At 39.1% G+C, this 24050-nt stretch overlaps 1 protein-coding gene across 15 annotated transcripts in view; it reads left to right on the plus strand.

Moving 5' to 3' along the window:
* Positions 1–24050, plus strand: part of clasp2 (cytoplasmic linker associated protein 2) — a 557389-nt gene that overhangs the window by 319495 nt on the left and 213844 nt on the right. For 12 of the 15 annotated variants that reach the window (XM_041189359.1, XM_041189360.1, XM_041189361.1 and 9 more), the window contains 3 exons: positions 12574–12597; positions 14900–15004; positions 21263–21433. In XM_041189359.1, coding sequence (XP_041045293.1) covers positions 12574–12597; positions 14900–15004; positions 21263–21433 — 300 coding nt within the window. The remainder of the gene's footprint in view (positions 1–12573; positions 12598–14899; positions 15005–21262; positions 21434–24050) is intronic. The other 3 variants (XM_041189363.1, XM_041189373.1, XM_041189372.1) reach the window with 1 other exon arrangement.

Raw genomic sequence — 24050 nt, forward strand, 5'->3', positions numbered from 1 at the left:
CTATGTTCTCCTAGACATTTGTGCACATTGAGCTCTTGGCATCTGCCATAAGTTTTCTTTTTTCACCTTAACCTACTCTATATGCTTTTTGACATCCAGGGATAGGGTGAACAAGGAATTTCTCAATTTGAGAGTCCCACCCTTTTTTCTTTGTGGGGACATATTTGTTCTGAACTGTCTTTGGCTCCTCCTTGAATGTCTCCCACTGTTTTAACAGTGATTTACTTAAAGGTAGCTGTTTCCAGTTAACTTTGTCAAATCACAATTCAGCTTAATAAAATTGGCCTTTCCCCAATTTAAAACTTTTATCCTTGATAAACATGAAGCTCAAGTTCCTCCAGTTGATGACAGTTCCTGTGCCTGTAGTTGACCAAGACACAGGAAGCATCCTGGAGTTCTCACATAGCACAGGGTGTGCATTCCACAGGACTGAGGTGCCCTGCTATGCCTCTGTTTTTTAGACGAATCATTGCCATGAGGCTGAAGGTGCTTGAAATTGTGTACTGTTACCTTTGACAAATATTGGATTTGTTTTTACATCCATCTACAAACAGTGGACTTATGGACAGCTGGTAAAATATTACATAATAATATCTCGTATGCAGTTTAGCTAGTTGATTATTTATAGCTTGCCTTTGAATTGTGACATAGAACTTCATTCCAATACAGTATAATGTTATCACTGAGAATACTTCAGGGTTCATTTTATTTTTGGAAATTTGAAATGCGAACGTTAGCCAATAACACCAGACAATTTTTTTTTAAAATTTGTTTTTGTATATTCATGGGATGTGGGTGTCGCTGGCTAGGCCAGCATTTATTGCCAATCCCTAATTGCCCTTGAGAAGGTGCTGGTGTACTGCCTTCTCAAACTGCTGCAGTCCATGTGTTGTAAGAACACCCTCAGTACTGTTAGGAATGGCACATCCAACCCTGTTAATCCTGCAAAGTCGTCCTCACTCACATCTGGGGACTTGGCCAAAATTGGGACACCTGTCCCACAGACTAATCAAGTAGCAGCCTGGCTTACCAAATCATACCTTACAGCCAATGCCCCAGACTCCATCACCATTTCAGTCCTGTCCCACTGGTAGGACAGAGCCACCAGAGGTGATAATACAGTGGCAGTGATGGGAGGGAGTGGTTCTCAGCATTGACCCTAGATCCCTATGCAGTCTCCTGGCATCAGGCCAAGCATAGGCAAGGAAACCTCCTGCTGATTATTACCTACCCCTGTCCTTCAGCTGATAAATCAATGCTCCTCCATGTTGAACACCACTTGGAAGAAGCAAAAGCACACAGAATATACTCTAGGTGGCGGACTTAAGTGTCCATCACCAAGAGTGGCTCAGTAGCACCATTACTGACTAAGCTGACTGAGTCCTGAAGGACATACCTGGCAGACAGATCCCGCAGCAGGTGAGAGAACCTACTTAACCTCACCCTTCTTGTCACAGATGCCGATGTCCATGACAGTACTGGTAGGAGTCACCATCACACAGTCCTTGTGGAGATGAAGTCCCATATTCACTCTAAGGAGACCCTCCCTCATTTTGTGTGGCACTGCTGTGCCAAATGGGATAGATTTAAAACAGATCTAGCAACTCAAAACTGGGCATCCATGAGACGCCATCAGCAGCAGCAGAAGTGTATTCAGCCTCGATCTGTAACATGGCTTGGCATATCCCTCACTCTACCATTACGATCAAGCCAGAAGACCAACCCTGAATCAACGTGGAGTGTAGGAGAGCATGCTGGGATACTTAAAAATGAGGTGCCAGTGTAATGAAGCTACAAAACAGGACTACGTGCATAGTAAAGAGCAAAATCAGCATGCTATAGGCATGTTAAGTGATCCTACAACCAATGGATCAGATCAAAGCTCTGCAGTCCTTCATGACTGGTGGTGGACAAGTAAACAACTAACCAGAGAAGGAGGCTCCACAAACATCCCCATACTGAATGATGGCAGAACCCAGTACATCAGTGCAAAAGATAAGGCTGAAGCATTTGCAACCATCTTCAGCTAGAAGTGCCAAGTGGCTGCTACATCTCCAGAGTCCCCACTATCCTTCATGTCAATCTTTGCACAATTCGTTTAGCTCCACATGATATTAAGAAATGACTGAAGGCACTGTAAGCAGCAATGGCTGTAGGCCCAGACTGCATCCTGGCTGTGACACTGGAAGATTTGTGCTCCAGAACTAGCTGTGCCTTTAGTCAACCTGTTACACAACACAGGTACCTAACTGACAATGGTATGTCCTGTCCACAAAAAGGAAAAATCGAATCAGACCAATCACTGACAGGGTGTCCCGGAGGGAATGGTCCTAACGGAATGCTGACAAGGACGGTGAAGGGATGATATGTTTGGCGGTGGCATCATGCTCGAGTTGGTGGAAATGGCAGAGTATGATCTTTTGAATGCGGAGGCTTGTGGGGTGAAAAGTGAGGACAAAGGGGACCCTGTCATGGTTCTGGGAGGGAGGGGAAGGTGTGAGCGCAGAGGCACGAGAGAGGCTCTGTCAACCACAATTCGTGGAAGACCCCGGTTAAGGAAGAAGGAAGACATGTCAGAAATGTTGCATCATTGGAACAGATGCGATGGAAGCGAAGGAACTGAGGTCCTTACAGGCAGTCCTTACAGGAAGCTGTAGTCTGTTTTCTTTGTTCTTTAGCAAATCTTTGGCTCATACACCTCTCTCAGCTTCTCCATTAGTTTGATGATAACGTGATGAACTGGTAATGTGAACAAATCCATGGTCCTTTGTAAAATTTTGGAATAATTAGCAAGTTGCAGACCATTGCCTGACACTATAATGTCCAGAATTCCATGTGTTGCATAAATTCTTTTCAGTGATTAAATGACTGCTTCTGCCATGATGTTGTGCAATCTGTTTAATTAATCCACCTTGAGTAGTAATCAATGACAATAAGGAATGTTTTCACCTTAAAATCAAATAAACCCATTCTCAGGCACTACGACATCTTTGATGGAAAAGAAGGTAATAATGGCTCTTTTTGCTTTTGGCTATGTATTGCACATGTAAGACAATTATTAATCATTTCTTATATAGAACAAATAATGCCTGGCCACCAGATTGATTGCTGGGATCTCACATGATATTTTGCTATCCTGGTGACCTTGGTGAAGTCCTTGAAGAACATCAAGCAGAAGTGCCCTCGGAATGACAATTCTCTCATAGAAGACTAGTAAATTGTCGATGTCTGTGAGGCGTTTGCGCTGTTCAAAGTATTGGTGTAGTACTGGATTACTGAGGATATAATCTGGCCATCCTTCTTATCTGGAGTCACTCGTCATCTTGCAGCTGAGCTTGTTTTATTTCCTGCAACTTTTCGTTGAGTAATTAGGGATGTATATGCTTCCATCTCCTCGATGAAGAATAAATCCTCTTGCTTGTTTCCTTCTGATGGCATCCACGACACTGTGTCTACTGTCATTTGATACTATCCTTGAACATACTCTGTTATGGAGTCTTGGTCATTACTCTCAATCTGAACCACTGGCTTCTGGGCAGCATCTTCACAATTTCTGTCATGTTCAGAAGAATGACCAGTGACTTATGGACCCTTTCAATTTTGAACCATGATTTCACAACGCACTCTGAGAATTTTTTGCATGCCCTGTTGCTGCCAGTGCTTCTTTTTTGATTGTGGCATACCTTTATTCTGTTTCTGATAATTACCTTGCGGCTTGATAAACTGGTTTATGTTTGCCCTCTCTCAGCATTTGAAATAATGCAGCCCTCAGACCTGTTGACGATGCATCTGCTGCTACTATGGGTAGTAACTTTGGATCATAATGTGCCAAGTTTTAGTGTAGGTTAAAGTTGTTTAATCTTTTCAAAAGCATTTTGTTGGTCCACATTCCAGCATCACTGTTGACCCTGTCTCAATGGCTATCTCAAAGGCTCATTGACCTCTGCCAAATTTGGTAGGAACTTGCCCACTTGGTTAACCATCCTGAGGAACCTTCGAAGCTCAGTAACATTCCTGGGCTGTGGGAATTCTCTGATTACTTTTGCTATTTGTGGATCAACTATGATTCCAGTGGCTTATGTGACCTAGAAATTTGTTTATAGGTTTGGCAAACTCACATTTTTCATTGAATGTTAGACCTGCATCCGATAAGACTCTCAGGACCGCTCTAATTGCGGCTATGCTCTTTCTTGTGGAGCCATGTACAAGTATGTTGTCCAGATAGCATATTATTTCTTCCATGCCTTCTGGGGTTTGAGACATAGTTCTCTGGAAAATTTCAGAAGTGGACACAATTCCAAATGCTAATCTATTGAAACAATAATGACCAAATGGCATAATAAATGCGGTCAGCAATCTGGATTCTTTGTCCAGAGGTACCTGCCAAAATCACATCTGACTTGGTGAATAAAGTAGTCTTGGCAAGTTTGGCAAGATTCTGATCCACTGAGACCATCAGGTGGATCTTATATTCCGCTGATTTGTTGAATTGAGTTAAATCTATGTAGGTTTTTATAGAGCCATTTGGCTTTGGGACCATGACCATTCCTGAACACCATTTTGTTGTATAGTGACTGGTGAGATAAGTCCTTGCTGTAACCTGTTCTCAATTTCACCCTTGACCTTGTCCAACAATGGGTGAGGGACTTTCCTCAGTGTGAAGAGGCAAATTGGTTTAGCTTCAGCTTGTCGGGTGATATGGCACTCAGTCTTTAGTTTCCCTAGGCCTGTAAATAATTTTGGAAATTAATTTATGAATGTAGTGCTGCGATGCTTATCAGCAACTTCATTGAATTCATAGATTAGCTTCAACTTTAAGCATGCCTTTTTGTTTAGTAGAGAGCATGCTTGATTTTGTATGACATAGGGAGGTTTGAAGATTTCCCTATCTTTGTACTTCAGCTTGGTCATGGGTTGGCCTTTCACTTTCAATGTGGCCCCTCTAGGACTCGGAAATTTGGTAGATGAGAGTTGAAATGTAATCTGCTTGAGCCATTCGTCTGATGAAACAGAAATCCCTGCTGCTGTGTCTAATTTAAACTCTTTGAGGTGTCCACCCGCTTCGAGTTTAACATGCCAAAATTTATTTGCAGTATCACTTAACTCTTCTAGGAGGGTTACTTCCTTTGTTTGTAGTCCTTCCATTTCTCATATGTGGCTCCAGTTTAAGATTTTCTCCCTCTTCTTACAGGTTGTCAGCAGTTTTGAAGTGGCCTGCTGGACTACTTTTCCACAGTTGTGGCACTCTACTGTCCTTGCTGGATGTTTGTCTTGCTTGTGTAGTTTAATCCTGCTGCATCAATGACATTTCAGGATGCGGGGTTTTTTAATTTGTTTGTGGGATGTGGGTGTCACTGGCTAGGCCAGCATTTATTTCCCATCCCTAATTGCCCTTGTTCAGAGGACATTTTTAAGAGTCAACCACATTACTGTGGGTCTGGAGTCTCATGTAGGCCAGACCAGGAGAGGACAGCAAATTTCCTTCCCTAAAGGATATTAGTGAACCAGATGGGTTTTTGGTTGGTGTGCTTTTGCCCGTTTTTGCAGGCTGAGGCTTTGCTGTACTTTCTTTCTTATGGCCAGCACACAAGTCTCACTTGATCTTGTCCACAGGTCCTCACCTTCTCTGCAAACAAACAACCGATTTTGTTTTCTAAGCTCAGTTTGCCTCGCGATTTGTATGGCTTTTGATAATGTTAAATCCTCTCTTGTCTATCAGAGACCTGATAATGCTTCATCAAAGATCCCAACTATTTGATCATGAATCAGTTCCTCTCTTAAGATTCCATTATCACAGTTCCCTGCCAGCATGTGTGGATTGTTGATGAACGCATCCATTCTTTCACCTAGTCTTTGTTTCCTCCTGTTAAATTTTGCCCTTTCTACAATTAAATTTCTGTGAATGCTTAAATCTGAATCAAATGCTTGCAGGACATCCTTGTAAGAAGTTGAAGCCTCACCAACTCCCTGCCTTGCTATCATAGCAATAGATCTAACTGACTTGATCATGTTGATCTTTGTGCAAGCCAGAAGCAGTTCTCTATCTTGCAAACCTTTTTCTCTCCAGTTGTCCCAGTTCTGGACCTGTGTGAGCAGTCCGAAATGATTCTGGAACTGTTATTGTGGATTCCATGCTTCAACTGAACCCTGGAATTGTTGCTGCTTCACTAATGCTGCTTGTTGCTTTGGTTCTGTGCTCACTGTTGCCTGGACTCCGGCTCTGTGTCTCAGCTTACATCTGCTGCACCCACTGTGCCCCAACTTTTTGGGGTGTCTTGAATCTGTTCCTTCCGTCCTTTCAAAGATCTCTTGACTTATCAGGTCTGTACCTGCTTCTTAAATTTTTCTGGGTATTTTACTCACTGTCCGCTGCCACCATGTTCCATCATGTGTTTGGGGTCTAGACATGGTTCTTTGGGGCTTGTCTATTCTCCCAAAGAAAGCTGCTTGAGTCTGTGTAATCTGTTCTAACCATTACACTTTATTTTCAGCTACTATATACACATCAGGACCCTGCACGAGGTTGGAAATTCTCCCTCCAGTTCTCATGTTACTCAATCATGTTATATTATATCATCATTACATCAGCATCATGTGCTTCTGATAACCCTTTACTCTGCACTGGGGTTATTCTTTAAGGATTCTGCTTCGAGTTTGGAGTATGTTAAAAGGAAATCTTCATTAGCAACTCACAACTATGTACATATTTACAGTAGAAGGTACAGGTATGGAGCTGACCCCATTCTAGGTTTTAACCCAACTGTGTCCACTCCAGACTGACCCTGGCTCTGGGTCAGGTGTCACCTTGCATCACTATATGAGCGGTACTGTACTCAGTCCCACATTAGCCCTTTATGTTAGAGACCCTTTTACTACAGTTCTCATTGGAGCAAAGGTGATTGAGGGGAGATTTGATAGAAGAGTACAAGATTATGACCGGTTTAGTTATTATCGACAAAGCAAAGCTGTTCCCATTATCTGATCATATGACGACCAGGGGACTGGAATTGAAGGTTTTGGGTAAATGATACAGGGGGCATGTAGGGAAGAACTTTTATGTTGTGGGTAGTGATGACATGGAGCTTAATACTTATGAGGGATTGAAAGCAGAGACAATGACTTCAAAAGGATGTGTACTTGTGGAAAATAAACTTGCAGGGTTATGGGATAGAGTGGGGGAATGGGGCTTGCTGTCTCTTGCTCTACAGAGAGCCAGCATGGACTTTATGGACTAAATGGCCTCCTTCTGTACCATAATAGCTCTAAGGGCCGAACTTTACCATGGACCTTGAGACTTCCCGACACTGGGTAGAAAAAGTATGTCCAAGGCTCTCAGTTGCTTGATGATCGCAGATGGACTCCTAATCAGCATCCTGTGAACCTGTCGTCCAAATAAGGACAGTGGGTAAGCTGCTGATGCAATTAGCCCAATCAGAGGGCCAGCAGCTCTAAGCACAGCCCCTGGGAGAGTTCGGTGCTGCTGAGGAAGGCAGGCAACTGCGTGGCGCCTCCAGGTAAGTACATTAAAATTAAAAATTCAGTGTGCTGAGGGTCCGAGGGGAAAATCCTCAGGGAAGAGTTTTAGGGCAGTGGGGGGCTTCCTTCTCGGCCTGCGGCACCCTCTTTGGGCTATGGGCCCTCCAGGTCTGATGGCTGCTGAAGGGAGACTACCTCCATTCAGCTGGTGACAAAATGCTGACAGCTCCATAAAATGGCCCTTAATTGGGCCTTTAAATTTGCAAATCTGTTGCCCACTTCCTTGTAGTGGGCAGCCAATCTGCCTTGCAGCCCGTCACTGGGAAAATTCACTGGAGGAAGGACTGCATCAGTGCGCCTGCCCACCACCTCCCAGCCCACCACTTGAGAGCCGCTAAAGTTCCTGTTTCTGTATATTGCTGAGGTTTTAACAGTTGGGGTATTGGTTAGGATGGGGACATGCTTTCAATGTTCAGCTACTAAGTAAGATGAGATTTGGATCAAATGTTGATAAGTTTGAGCACATCATTCATATAAATTATATTAATATAACAGTGTAAAATTTACTATTGCCAACACGAGACCCCATCTAATCAAAAGACTTGAGGGTGCATTTCTATGAATGTTCTCCATCGTCTGCCCTAACTTTGGAACAGCTACAGAAACTCCAAAAAAAAAGTAAATGCTGCAGAAGAATCACCATACAACTTCACCACCACCACCACCACCCCGCAGCCCCCTCCCCCTACTGCCACCTTGCAATTTTTCTAAAGTCAACAATTAGAAACGAGATATTGCCTGCACAGACCTGTCTGTCTGATACTCTTTCTCTCTGTGAATTAAACATGAGTTTTGCCAGGGTTAGAAATTTCACTTGGTCATTGGGTACTGTTGAACCTTTTTGTGGAATTCGATCATCCTGTTGAACCTTTCAGTATGGAATTCTATCCATTCCATTCCTATGGAATTCTAATTTTTATTCATCTGCTTTGAAGTCAAAATTTACCAGATCAAAAATTTCTAACCGCTGACTTTGGAGCACAAGCAATGAAAAATAACTTTCTCTTTACAACATCTGAAACATTAACTTAAAAAAAAATCACTAATTTTTGTTTGGGATGGGCTTTTTCCTGCATCACTGAGAGGCATTGAATTTGAAACACAACTGAAGGGACATGTTCCAGATGCTTTGCATTGCAGCCAGAGTATGTAGTCAGGATGAAAGAATTACCTATTAAGGGTACTGACCAATGTAGAATTGACAGTGCAGGAGGAATCTCTTTGGTGGAACACTAAATCCTTGGGAAAGAAATACAAATTCTCCTGGAAAAGAAAAAATGTACTTTTCTCAGTGATTTCACTGGTTATAAAAGGGGAAAAAGTTTTGTGGGGATAAGGAAAGAGTGAAGTATTTATTTCTTAATCAAAAATCCTCCTGAAGAACTAAAGCAAAAAGCCTATTTTATAACACAAATAATGCTCTTGTTTTGATGAGGGAAGAAACAACAAACCTACCTGCATGCCCAACTTTGGAAGTGAGATGGACAGTATTGCTAATACAAATGGGTCTCCTGTGACATTGCTCAGAGGTATTCTGACATCTGGAGTACAGTTTTGATGCTTAGCTGCTGAGACAGAACAGTGTTTGTCCTACCTTGCTTTTTCAAATTCACTGCTCCAACATTCCTTCTGGGTAAGTGATCCAGGGGTTAATTTTTAATGGAAGTTTCTGTAGATTTTTAGCTGTTTTTACCTTTGAGAAAAATCCAGATTATCAAGGTTAGAAATATCAGGAGTAATTAACTTCTTTATCCATTTTTTTAATGTTATATTATGCATGTAGCAGAATTAGCTATTCAAATCTCTCTTTCTCTGTCATATATAACTCAATGTGTTTGTGTTATTAAGATTTTATATTTTCTCTCGTCAGTTGTGAAGTATTGCTTGAATAAATGTGCTGTATTACAGCAATGTTGTACTTAGCCTGCAGCAGAATCGGGAGGAACACCAGAAACTGCACTCCAGACCCAGGCTACCCATGGAAGAACTCCTTAGGAGTCAAAAAGGGTGATGAAATGTTAGCCTGTATAACTGGAGGGATAGAATATAGAGGATTCTACATGCTACAGCAATACAAACTGTGGACTGACCATGCCTAGAGTACTATGTACAATTATTAAGGATATATTGACATTGGAAGAAGATTCACCAGAATGTTACCAGGGTTCCAAAAATGAAATTATGAGGCGAGATTACATAAATGTGGCTTGTATTCCCTGGAATTTAGAAGGGAAAGGGTGATTTGATTGAGGTTTTTAGGATTTTGAAAGGAATTGATAGGGTAGGTAGAGAAACCTTTTTTCGCAGTTGGGGAATCAAGAGGAAGATCTTAATCTTAAAACCATAGCTGGTCCATTCAGGAGAGAAATTTGGCAACATTTCTTCATGCGATAGGTAGTAGAAGTGTGGAGCACTATCCCAGAAAAAGCACTAAATGACAACCCAATTAATACATCTGAGACCAACAGGTTTTTGCTAGACAAAGGTGTAAAAGGATAAGGACCAATGCATGTGGAGGGAGTTAAGCTACAGATCAGCTGATCTCATTGAATAGTGGAACAGACTAGAGGAGCTGAGTGGCCTACACCTGTTTCTATGCACAAATGTTTTTAAAATCCCCATTTTTTACTTGTTTTTTATTTTCTCCCCTTTCCTACCCAAGGGTTACTCAACCTCCCCCAACATAGAGTGCCAGCAAAAAAGCATATCTTATCCTGGTGCAGCCTCCAGTGCTACCTGCTAGGCATAAGAGAGCAGCCTAGATTGCTCTCTTCACAATTTTCCCCCTTTGCTTTCTATGTTACAACAGCACTTCACCCTTTTGGCACAGCTGAGACCAGTGATATGGTACATGGACAATCACAGATCACATCACTCTTCAAGTTTTGGGGCTTCAGTGCATGATGACATATTGTCTTTTTTATTTTGTTCAAACTTTTGCCAAGAGAGTGAAAAAGTTAATTTTTGCACCTAACGATGGATGTCATGCAATTAAGAGCATTCAAGAAAACAACAACATTATAAGTGTTTTGATAAGTAGTACGTTAATTTTGTGAAACACCACCTGATGCATGACTGTGTGAAAGTGTTCCATGATGGACATCCTGATGTCTATGAGTTATCATTCATCGTCAGACATAAAACCAGTAGCCGATAGGCAGGGAAAGCTACAAGTCTCTCATTGAAATCCACTGTTGTCATCCATTTACTTCGTCAAATGGATGAGTGCTGAGCTGCAGAAGTATTGGTACAGCTGATGGACTGTTCACCCTTAATGGTGGTGGGTTTGTTCACTGCTGTTTCCAACTGGTGTACTCTTCCACTGGTGACACCTAGCAGTACATCACTACTACTTCAATAGTATGATACAAGCATTTGAAAAGATTTATTATGTTTCAAGCTTTGTTTCATTACGTGGCAGGTAATGTACGTGCTTTGAACAACACATATGGTCTCTTAATTAATAACTTCCATATTATTTCATATCCTTGCTTTCATAAAATGGTTACAGCACAAAATGAGGTCATTCAGCCCATCATGTCTATGCTGGCCCTCTGAACGAACAATTTACTTAGTGCTACACACCCCTGCCTTTTCCCCATAGTCCTGCAATTTTTTCCTTTTCAGATAATGATCCAATTCTCTTTTCAAAGCTTCAATTGACCCTGCCTCCACTGCACTCTCAGGCAATGCATTTCAGACCCTAACCACCCACTGGGTGAAAAAGCTTTTCCCCGTGTCGCTTTTGCTTCTTTTGCCAAATAACTTAAATCTGTGCCTTCTGGTTCTCAATCCTTCCACCATAAGGAACAGTTTCTCCCTACCTATTCTGTCCAGACTCCTCATAATTTTGAATACCTCTATCGAATCTCCTCTCAAATTTCTTTCCTCCAAGGAGAACAGTCCCAACTTCTCCAAACTTTCTATGTAACTGATGTTCCTCATCCCTGAAACCATTCTCGTGAATCCTTCCTGCACACTCTCTAATGTCTTTATATGCTTCCTAAAGCGTGGTGCCCAGAACTGGCTAGAATACTCTAGTAGAGGCCAAATCTTTGTTTCTTACAGGTTTAACATAACTTCCTTATTTTTGCACTCTGTGGCTCTTTTGATAAAGCCCAGGATGCTGTACATTTTGTTAACTGCACTCTCAACCTATCCTGCCACCTTCAGTGATTTATACACATTTATACCCAGGTCCCTCTGCTCCTGCATCCCCTTTAGAAATGCACCCTTTATTTTATATTGTCTCTTTGGGTTCTCCCTACCAAAATGAATGACTTCATACTTCTCTGAATTAAATTTCATCAGCCACTTGCCCATCCATTCCACCAACCTGTCTATGTCCCTTTGAAGTTGTGCTATCCTCCTCATGTTTCAGAATGCTTCCAAGTTACGTATTGTCCGCAAATTTTGAAATCGTGCCCTGACCGGTGTCTAGATCATTAATATATGCCAAGAAGAGCAGAGGCCCTAACACCAATCCCTGGGGATCTCCACCATAAACCTTCCTCCAGTTTACCACTGTTCTTTGTTTTCTGTCACTCAGCTAATTTTGTATTCTTGTTGCTACTGTCCCCTTTACCTCATGACCACTAACTTTGCTCACAAGTCTGTTTTGCCACAATATATGAAATGCTTTTTTTAAGTGCATGTACATTATATCAATAGTAAATCCTCATCAATCCTTTCTGTTACCTTACCAAAAAACTCAAGCAAGTTAAACATGATTTGCCCTTAACCAATCCATGTTGGCTTCCTTAAATATTTCTTAAATATATTTATATGAAGATAAATATTTATATATATTGTTAGTTATCCTGTTTCCAAATGCCTTAAGTTAATGGGCGGAGTTTTACAGCCCTGTCACAGCGGGGTGGGGCCAGAAAATGCGACGAGCCGTTCAAAACTCCATTGTCTTGGGCGGGACTGCTAATGGGAGGGGCTGTAAAATTCCGCCTAGTGTTTTAATTATTGATTGTGCGTGAATTCTAACATCATTACTCTTTCCTGTTCTTTGCTTGCACTGTTACAAAGATGATGCATCTGACAAGGCAGATGGTAAGAAAATTGCCTACCTGTCTTTCTTTATAATCCTGTTATAGATCTGTAACTTATGTGTTTTCATGTGTTTATAGGTTTAAATGCTATATTCATCGTTACAAATTGCAATGTCTCTTAATTGGAAGCCTGAAGCATAGTCATTTGTTTCAGCTTGCTAAAATGTGGAACGCAGGGGCAGGTTGCTTTCTAGAAAATTGCCCAGTTAAGAGACAGTACAAACAGTTGCTATATTTTTTTATTCATTTATGAGATGTGGACGTCGCTGGCTAGGCCAGCATTTATTGCCATCCCTAGTGTCTAATACATTTGTCATATCTATGCAATTCAAAATTAGCTACCTGCATTTTCCCAACAATCTTGTATATCCCAAGTTATATCATACTTTTTTTCAATCATTGTTTTCCATAAATGTTTCCAAGTACACCAATAATCCCTGAAGGAAAACAAAGGTGTGTTCATCAATTCACCGAGTAATTTTACTGTCAAAAACTTTAATCATAATATTAACTTGTATGAAGATTATGTACACTGTCATTTTGGAACATTTTTCCTTGTTAGGAATTGCATCTGAAGATGGTAAGCACTGAGAAATTGAGTTCGTTTTTTTTAAACTTGGGAAACTGACCATGAATTTGTTGAATTGTTATATTTTTTGAAAAGTAGTTCACTAATATCTTTTTGGAAAGGAAACTTGCAGCCATTGCCTGGCCCCTCCTGCATGTGACTCCAGTCGCACACCAGTGTAATCAAACACGTTACTCAGTTGTAACTAGCAGTTCCAACAAAATGTGATCTTTTCCTTTGGGAGGTGGAGAGAGAGGAGGGGAGGGATATCCTTAGTTTTAAGGTGGATTCTGCATTTTTAACATATCATCTGTCAATTTTATCACTAATTCCATATTGAGTTATTGTGGCCCAGCTGACTAGCCTAACTGAACTGGAGAGATTTTGAAAATCAACTTTGCTGAGAAAGCAACTTTCAAAAGTTTAATCTTGTTTTGAATTATTCTGCTAGTGGATCAGCGGAAAGCACAATTTAACTGCTGTGTTCTCGGATAATTTCCTGACCAGTCCTGAGGCTGTGTTTAGATAGGTTATGATGTGCTTTACTTAAGTCTACTTTATGGAGAGTTCTGTGGCCCAACATACAGCTGTTTCACACCTTTTCCCTCTCTTATGGTTTCTATTTCTGTTTTCTATCTTAACCCTAATCAAATATATGTTTTCTTTACTAATTAATTTTACTCTCTAGATTAGATTTCTCTTTAGATTTTCATCCTCTTTCTGTTTTCACGTTCATAGTTATTAGATATGTTCCCTTCTCTTGTTGTTTTCAAGTTGCTACTGAAGTACGGTGGGCAGAGTTGTACGAGGACGCCGGCTGTTTGGAGGTGGTGGATGTGTGGTTGGTGGGCAAAGGGCCGGTTGCTGTGGGTGGTAGCTGGCTGTAGCAATACTGTCAGTTACTCAGACTTTTTCTTTGTCGCTCCAACTAATTACCACAAGATCTTGTTAGTCTCTTGTGTGCACACTATGTAGATACCGTGGTCATCCATCAGCCTATACTCCCAATTCTTCTGTGTTGTCATTTAGAATAATGTCATTTATTCTTGTCTTTGCACTGCTTTTCTTTTCCTCAGCCTTGCCACCTTTCACAAATCAGTCTAATCTTCATTCTGTCCAAATCTTGCTTGCATTTGCTTGTTGACTCCATAAGGATGCAATCTCACCCTTCTACTCTCCCTCACTGAACTTCACTTTATTTCGTGTCCCTGTTCAATCAATTTCTAACCCACTTTATTAATTAGTTTTCTCAGCCTTCATTCCATGCTTTCCAATATTAAGAGCTAATATCTGTGAAAAACTTTACCAAAATGCAGTATTACATTCACTGCATTCCTCCGTTCTTGGTCTTTTCAAAAGCTCCAATGTTTTTGCTGCATTATCAAGTTAGCATCCATTTGTACCTGTACTCTCAAATCCACCTTTCTAAAGTTTGAATGCGTGTTATTCTCACACTCTAATCCATTATAAATCTGATTTTTACCTCTACTATATCATGACCAATGGAGCTTAGATTATCCAGTACAACTTTGGTTCAGGCACCCATCCCTTTAAAGATTCGTATGTTATTGCAAATATTTTGTGTTTGGCCAGATCTTTTAATTTTTGAACTTTTCCTTTTTCATGTGAATAGTCTTCAAAAAAAATATTGAAAATAAAAGTTGATTTATGCATGGAGCAACACATCATTTGTGTCAATAGCTTTCCTTTTCTAATTTATTTATTCTCTTTCTAGGTCGTATCCGTAATAGGCAACTACTCTCGGGAACTGCCACTAGTGCTGGCGATGCTGCTGATTCTAGAGGACGAAGTCGTACGAAAGTGGTGTCTCAATCCCAACGTATGTATCTGACTTGTTGCCAAACAGTGTGATTGACACATCCCGTTTGATAAGTCAGGGTATAGCAAATACTGTTGTTGGGTTTATATGCAGAGAGGATGCATTAGTGTTGTACTTGCCATTTTAAATGTTGAATGATCTTCTAAGTTTTGAACAACTGTTCTATGCCTCAGGTTTAACATCATCTGAAGATAACAAAGGTATCTTGCTGTTGTTTATGTTTGTTTTTCTTTTTTGCATGTCCTGATGATTTTATGTGAAACTAAGTGTTGTATTAAGTTTGTCAAATTCCTTCCTTAAAGTAGTAGACAGCCATGAGCAGCAAATGTGACTTAATATATTACTATTATTTTTTTTTAAAGATTTGCCATGAACTTTGCAAATGTATGAAAAGGAAAGAAGTATTTGACTCCTTTTATACAGATTCCACCATAAGAAGATGGTCTTCCATTTCTGTCCTTTGGACATTTCATCTTTGTCTTATTGTATTGTTTTACATTTTATGGTTATCTTAAAACAGCAATAGGGGGAAATGCCTATTTATGAACTATGTTTCTTATATCTTGGAAACATTTTAACGTACAAATCTTTGAATTATTCATGGATGCTCCGAGGTTAATTCTACAAATGTGGCATTCCAATCAGGGAAGGCCATGTGACAACTAAACCTTAAGTCAATTATGAAGGTCTCTTTTAAGAGTGGACTAAAAACGGCATTTTACAATTAGTTATTATGTTTGTATTATAATCTTAAAATGTACTCATACAGGTATAAAAGCGACAATAATACTTGTAATATTGGGTGTTTAGGCTCAAGAGGTTTGTCTGCCATATTAAAATTATTTTCCATAGATTATGTAGTATGATTCTCTGATGTGCTATGTGTATATCACTTCATGCTAACTTAGTTTCTATGTTTTGCTAAGAAAGAAGTGCCATATGGAGGCAAGCTGCTTCCCAATAGAAAGGGAAAACAAAATGTTAAATCAACTGTGTATTTATATAATTAATATAATAAACCATCTCAAGGCACTTCACAAGATGGTTATTAAGCAAAGTTTGACAGCAATCCACATAAGGCAATATTAAGGCAGATGACCAAAAGCTTGGTTAAAGAGTTAGGTTTTAAATAGTGTCTTAAATGAGGATCAAGAGATAGAAAAGCAGTTAGGTTTAGGGAGGGGATTCCAGAACTTATGGCTTAGGCACCTGAAGGCACGGCCACCAATGGTGGAGCAATTAAAATCAGGGATGCTCAAGAGGCTAGAATTAGATGAATGCGACTATCTCGGAGTGTTGTGGGCTGAAGCAAATTACAGAGAAACGGAGGAGCAAAACTATAAGGGAGTTGAAAACAAGGATGAGAATTTTAAAATTCAAGACATTGCTTGCCCAGAAGCCAATGTAGGCCAGTGAACACGGGGATGATGGATGAATGACACTTTGTGCAAATTGGGCACAGGCATTTAGTTTTGGATAACCTCACCGTCATGGAGGGTAGAATGTGGGAGGCCAGTGAGGAGTGTGTTGGAATAGTCAAACATGGGTGAGGTTTGAGTGATGAACAAATGTTGGTACGTCACTGCCATTCTTTATTCTGTGGTGTCTTTGGCTGCATAATCTGGGCTGCTGTCATCCATGGGATTATTGATGGAGTTTGTAATTTACACCTAAGCATAGTTTACATGAAAGATTAAATTAAGACCCCATCTGCCTGTTTAGGCCAATGTTAAAAATCTCTTGGCAATATTCACAATTGAACTGGGGGTTCTCTTGAAGCACCATTATACTTGCAACCAGTACGACTGAAAAATCCAATAATTATCTCATCACTGCCTATCGGATGTTGCTGGTACAAGGTGACTGCATAGGTCACTGCACTCCAAGTATTCACTTGTTACGTGAGTAAAAGCAAAATACTGCAGTTGCTGGAAATCTGAAACAAAAAAAATTGCTGGAAAAAATTAGCAGGTCTGACAGCATCTGTGGAGAGAAGAGTCACACGGACTCGAAATGTTAACTCTGTCTTTCTCTCCACAGATGCTGTCAGACCTGCTGAGTTTTTCCAGCAATTTTTGGATTTGTTACGTGAAGTTCTCTTTCATTCTGATAAGGAACCATACAAATGCAACTATTTGATTACCTTATGTCTGATTTAAAGATGGGGCAATTTGATAGCTATGGATGCAATTCTGAAGAGCTATTTTACCCTACTTCCTTAGCCTGAGGCACTGAAACTGATGCTGATTCCACAACCTGTACCCTGGTCAAGTTCGGTTTAGTTGGCACAAACCAGAGATTGAACCAGAGTGTTTGCTTGTCAGTGTTGGCACAATACCACAGCAAGTAGCGAATATGATCATTGTAATTGGAATTGAGTTAGAAAATTGAATTTAGAAAACAAAGCATACTAACCAGGGTGAGTGAAGAATCAGAAGGGGAAAGAAGCAGGGAATTAGATGAACGGGACTCCTCAGGACACCATTTTTATGTAATTTTACAGCTCTTGAATAAAATTTAATATTTTGACTTAACTGCATGTAAACTTTGAATTGTGCCACTTCCCTCAAAATATTGCCCTCCATTTGTTCAAATTTCACACTTATGATGAGAGCTCAAAATAGATACAAATTTCATGTTTAATTTCTTGCTTAAGGCATTTTTCCTTTACATTCTCTCTTGCCCTGTCCAGCCTGATACCACTTTCCAGCTCTGCTTCATAACCCTATCCAATTGTATTTTTAAAAAACAATGAGGGCTTTTTCCTCCACCACTCGCTCATGCAGTGAGTTCCAGACCCTCACCATCCTCTTGGTAAAGAAATTTCTCCTCAACTCCCCTCTAATCCTTCTGCCAATTACTTTAAATCTTTGGCCCCTGGTTATTGACCTATCTATTAACAGAAATAGGTCCTTCCTATCCACTTTCTCCAGGACCCTCATAATTTTATGCCCCTCTCCTTTGCTTCTTCTGTTTCAAAGAAAATAATATCAGCCTATCCATCTTTCCGAATAGCTAAAATTCTCAATTCCTGGCAACATCCTGGTATCTAGCATTAGGATCCTGTCTGTTCGTGATCACCTTCATATGAAAACTGTCACATGTGTTATAGCTGTCACACTAGATTAAATTTATAATCCATGAGCACAAATGTTGGAAGGCCATGTTGTGACAAATACCCAACACTTTGGAAAGTTGTTCAAATTTATGACTCAATAGAATTCTATTCAAATTTGTAATCATTCAATTTTTGCTGCAAAGATCCATTCGAACCAGGCAAAAATTGACACAATTTCACAACCTTGAGTTGCAAATTGCATAATTTGAGATTAAAAACATATTGAATATGTTTTCTAATTATTACTGTATTAGGGATGCAAATTGTTTGGCTAGCTACCATCTCCATTACTCAACACTGTATATTTCTTAAACCATGAGTAAATACCTGAATTATTTGCTTGCTACTTGAGCCGCTGACTACTACTTATAACTTTAATTTCTGAATAATTTTAAAACTTTTTTTTTGGAGTTTGCTTTTGTGAGTGCTGCAACCTTTAGTTTGTGTGGAAAGCACCTTGGAAAACAAAGTTTTATCAGTTGCAATGGTAGGGAGGGGGTAAGTGTTACAACATTAACACACTGATTTTGGTTCTAAGCAATAAAGCTTGCATTCCATTGATCACTTCGTACTCCAGAACACATTTGAAGAACTGCATCTCATTTAATTTTCTTTGACGTGCATAAAATCTGAGTGGGATTTTATTTGCATGGTTCAATCGGTATAGTTAAAGACAACTTTACCAGGTATTATGACCTCAGGCATACAGTGCCACTGTAAAATCCACCCCTGAAGTATAAAAACCCGATTTCTCCTAGGCCTTGGACTGTTTCATATTTGCTTTATGTGCCAGTTCAAAACATGCATTTTGCATAATCACAGAGACCACAGCAGTTGGTGTGTTATGAATTTTAGTATTTTGGTATTCACTTATTGTGTGCTTAAATTTTGTTCCATGTCCTTTTTTTCAATGACTCTTTTCATGGAGTAACTAGAGAACAATACTTTAATTTACTTTGCACTGGTAATGCTAGTGCTATTTTCTTCTCAGTGACTGCAAGTGCACACTGTGGTCAATACTCTGGCAGCTTCTTTTTGGGAACAGAGTCTGTTACAATGAAATAGCTTGAATCTGCAAAAACTGACCAAACTCATTCCAAGTGTGTTTCATACATCTAAGCATGAAGAAGTCCTGAGGCCAAGATTGTGAATTGGATGTTGAACTGTTGTTTGAGTTGCCAGCCCATTTATCAATGTTTGTTAGTTTTATACCAGTGGACCAGACTTACTAAAATTCTCATTCTACAAATTCTAGCTGCTTCCTGTTTATTGCTTTTTAAGCTTTTATTTCTCAGCTTGTCTTGAGCTTTTTTAAAGAATTTATTTTACTGTGTTCATCCATAAATGGCCATCAGCAAGTTTCTATGCACCTTGACTGGAAATAGGAGAAACGCTCTCGTTCATCTATTATCTTCTTTAATTACAGTAGAATAATGTGCAGTGATACTTAACTTCGTGTCACCTGCTTGTGCCTCTTAATTTTATCTGCATTATGTATAAGTCAGATTTTGAGAGTTCTTCATGCTGCTTTGGCACAACTTCTGTAGTAAACTGACCAAAGCTTTGTTTCCTCAATTTGCCATTCCTACAAATATACTTTGTTCCTTTGCTTGTCACTGATTTCCAAACAACAAAATACAAAGCAAATATTTATAAAAACCCTAATCATGCCTTTACACTTGTTCAGGATCGCAGTCAGCCAACCTAAATGGTGGTAAGATTCTCTGGATTTTAGTTGTGGTGTCTTGTGTTATGCTTGTCATTTTCATGTATTTCTGCAACTAGAAGTGTGTGTGTGTGTATGCATAGTTTTTATATTATGTATATATAATATATGTATGTATATTACATATATATCAATTATATATGTGTTTCTATATCATATGTATTCCCATATATATTTTATATATATATATGTATATATACTGCAAACCTAATGTGAAAACACTGTGCATGAAATGAGCAGTCGGTCCATCAGCATCTTTTGGGTTGTGTGGGGGGAGCAAAGAGCAAAGTCTAAAATGTGCTTTTCAGATTTTAGGCCCTTTGCCAAGCTGGAAACTAACCAAATTCCTTTATAGGACTGAGTAAAGGGAGAGTACTATAGCAGATTATAAGTAAAAATGAAATCTGAAGTGAATATTGCCAATAATGTTACACAATTAGAAGTTTTGCACACCTTCTTATAGTTAAGACCATTGATTTTACTTTACTCCTCTACATCTTTGTTTCATTTTAGAAATGAAATAGCATAGAAATCCCTTAGGAAATTGTTGACTGTTCCAGTAAACTTGGTTGATGTAACTTGCTTCAGGTGTATTGATGTGAATTTTAGTTAATCCATTGCTTCAAGACCATCTAGTTCATTAAATTTGAACCCTAATGTTAAGCTAGACATTTAAAGTGCATTGTGTTCATTTATTTTGTGAGTTATGCATCTTATTTTTTTTTATTATTTAAATGTTAAGGGTGCTAATTCTGAAAGTGACATGATGTTTTTATTTGCAACATTCTAAAATTAGCAAACTTTATCTTTGTGGCTTTAATGAAGCAAAGCCAGATGCAGTGAATAATTGGAGGTTCTTGTATGCAGTTGCAGAAAAAGTTGAGTAAATGACTCAAGTAACCAGTCTTGACAGTTTTTGCTTAACTAGCAGTACTATGATTACAAATGAATGATAGTTTTATAGCCAAGTTAGCTTTCCTTAAACTGCACATTTTCATTTATTTTGCTTATAGCTTCAGCCACCTTTTCTGTACATGGTAGCAGTTAAAAACTTTTGTAGTAAAGTATGAGCATTTGGATGCATCAACTACATGAACAAACATGGTTCTAGTTACTCCACATGTCAAACACTGCTGATGCAGGAAATCTGAAATGAAAAGAAAAAAGATGCAAATACTCAGCAGGTCTGGTAGTGTTGCTGGAGAAAGAAACGAAGCCTATGCCTCAGGTCATGATGTTTCAGAACTAATTGAAGGTTATGACCTGAAACATTAACACACTTTCTCTCTTCCCAGATGCTGCCAGCCAGACTTTGAGTATTTCTGGCTTTTTCATTGTTTTCCTTTTAATTACTTGTCCTTTTGCTATCAAAGCAGCACAGCTGCTGACTGTTTTCTGCATGTTTTTGTTTCAGCTGCTAGTCGCTCTGGTTCTCCTGGAAGAGTATTGAGTAGCACTGCACTTTCAACTGTGAGCATTGGAACTCAGCGGGTCATGCCCACAGGGGCTCCAGGACAGAAACGCAGTAAAATACCACGTAGCCAAGGATGCAGCAGAGAAGCAAGCCCATCTCGATTGACTTTAGGTAAACAATTTTATTTCTTGTCTGTTCAGTCACTTCCACCATTCTTTAATTTTCTGTCATCTCCTTTTATTTCTTACCTACATGCTGCTCCTCAGTGACACTAAAAAGTTTTGCTATGTATGCTGATGGCAGTTGGCTTTTTTGTCCTTTTACTATTAATTCCAGAAAGGCTACTTTGCCATCCTCAAAAATTAAGAACTAGTTGAGTTCAACCTTAGCAAGTCATCCTTGAATTCAAGTCTCATTTTTTGTCTAACACTGGCTTTTCACATATTCTTTCAGTCAAATTACAAGTGAAAATAAAAGGGGAAGGAGAGTAGTTGCACTAATCTGGTGATGAAATCAGTTCCCAAGGCAATACCACGTTTTTGTGCTCAGTTTATGTTTTGAAATTTGCTGAGCAATTTATTTTTATGCAGTATGTAAATCTTGATGAATAGATGTAGGAATAGTTTTATACTTTTGATGTTGAACTCACCTGCAGCACATTTAATTAAGTATCCTATGTACTTATAACTATAGAACTGTATATAACAAATTAGAATCGAATTAGATTTAGGTTAAATATTGAGATTTGTAAAACCAGAATGTCTTAAATGATCGCTCAGTATGCGTGAAGAGCACATGAGTAGAATTGTAATAGTTGCAACTAAAAGTCAAGCTTTTTGTTTACTGTATGGCAAAAGCTTTAAAGCTTTGTGTATGTTTGGCTCCAATGGACAAGCATGATTAACATCAGCTGAGTAGGCTCTAGGACTGAAGTAACTGTTCTAAGATGTTCAAGGATCTGCATTCAAGGATGATTTGCTAATGCCATATCATTGAGATCTGAAATAAAACCGGGAATGCCAAAACTTTATTGCCATTCTAATATATAATTTGGATTCGAGATGGCAGAAACAGTCAAATTGTTGCAATCATTTCTCTCTCTTTTTTTAAAAAGACTAGTGGTCAATACGGGACCATTGACAGTAATCATAACTATAATTTATCCTACAGACAATTTTTCCCTTCATTCTTGCTGTATTCCTTCATACTGTATCTTTTATTTCTTGGTGGCACTCTATTTTAGCTATGCACTTTGACTTGGGCGAAACCACTTGCTAAAGTTGAGTTTTGTCACTTATGCATGGGTTGGAGCTGTTGGTCTGGGATACAACTGATGGTGATTGGAATTCTTTATTTGTTGAAAATTCAGCTTGAGAGGCTACCCAAGTGGTTTTCAGGTTTATTGTTTGGAAGGGCTGGTGAAACTTCACACATTTTTAAGGTTCAGCAATCACTTGTTTACTGGATTTCTGCTGCCCTATTTTGGCTTTCGTCTTTTCCTGACCTGAACATTTCATGTAAATTATTAGTGGGATTGCTTTACAGTTAACTTTTGATAAAACTAACCTGGTTTTAATTACTGCTTTCGAGGATGTGTTCTTATTTATGCTGTTCCTCAAATCACTAGGACTCTTAAACATTGAATGTCAAGTATCACAGATTTGTTAAGTATACAATTCGTGGTTAACACGCTTAAAAGATGTTACATACAATAAAACCTTGAGGCTTTGGTTGAGGAGCTCAAGTGCATCACAGTTCCAAGCTTGGTATACAGGGTGTTCAAGCCTTATTGCAACCTGTGTGTCTGTTCGAACACCCACATTTTTTTTGGACCTCTTTCTTACTCCCCTCTACAGGACAATCCACATGTTCCTGTATCAGACGATTATATAAAAGTTAAACTGCAACTCCCATATAACGTGAAATTTAATGAAGCTCTCCCTTTAATTTTAATTTAAACAAGTTGTTCTTCTATAGACTGGTACAAACCCCTGTCCTACCTTTAAAAGCTAATCAATAGCTTCACTGTTGGTGGCATAGCAGTTATATGCAGCAAGTGAACATTTTAATGGAGATCTGCTTCTGATTCAGCATAATTTTATACCAATCCCATGTTTCTAACAAGAATGATGTATATATGGAGATGTTTTCCTAAATGTGTTTCCTGAAATTATCTGAAATATATACATCCATATGCATTGAAATGTCTTCTAATTCAGTTTACAGTCATTACTAAACTGAGCCTTGCATTAAAATCAAGCTTAGTTGAACAGGTTAGTGGTAATTGCATTTAAGTTGACTTAAATACTTCCTCATTTAATAGGCAAAGGCTGAAGGTTAATCTCACTACAATATAAACAGAAATCAATGGCAGTATATCATTAGCAAACTTCAGGGCAGTCTGATTAGCTCTTTACTTACATTACCATTGAAAATTTATACAAAGATTTCTGGAAGTTGAAACAAGCTTATTTTAATAAGTCATTTTGTCCACAGGCTTTCCTGTGGGCTGTAAGTTTACTGCTTGAGGTTTCAAAGTAATTAATTTGACAGCAGCAACAACTTACCCAAATGATTTTCTGATTGCTATTAATCTTGGTGAGAATCATGGCAGGACTGATAAAGGTAAATGGAGCAACCAATTGTAATTCGAACCCATGTTTTGTTTTTATTTGTTGAATGCCAGGAGACAAGACCAACTAGAAGGTGGCCAAAGCTATACACTAATTTGAAGAAACTAACTTTTCTTTCTTAGATATGCCTAGAGTCCTGTCCAGACTGGGCAATA

The sequence above is a fragment of the Carcharodon carcharias genome, chromosome 6 (genome assembly GCF_017639515.1).
Source record: "Carcharodon carcharias isolate sCarCar2 chromosome 6, sCarCar2.pri, whole genome shotgun sequence".
Taxonomy (NCBI): domain Eukaryota; kingdom Metazoa; phylum Chordata; class Chondrichthyes; order Lamniformes; family Lamnidae; genus Carcharodon; species Carcharodon carcharias.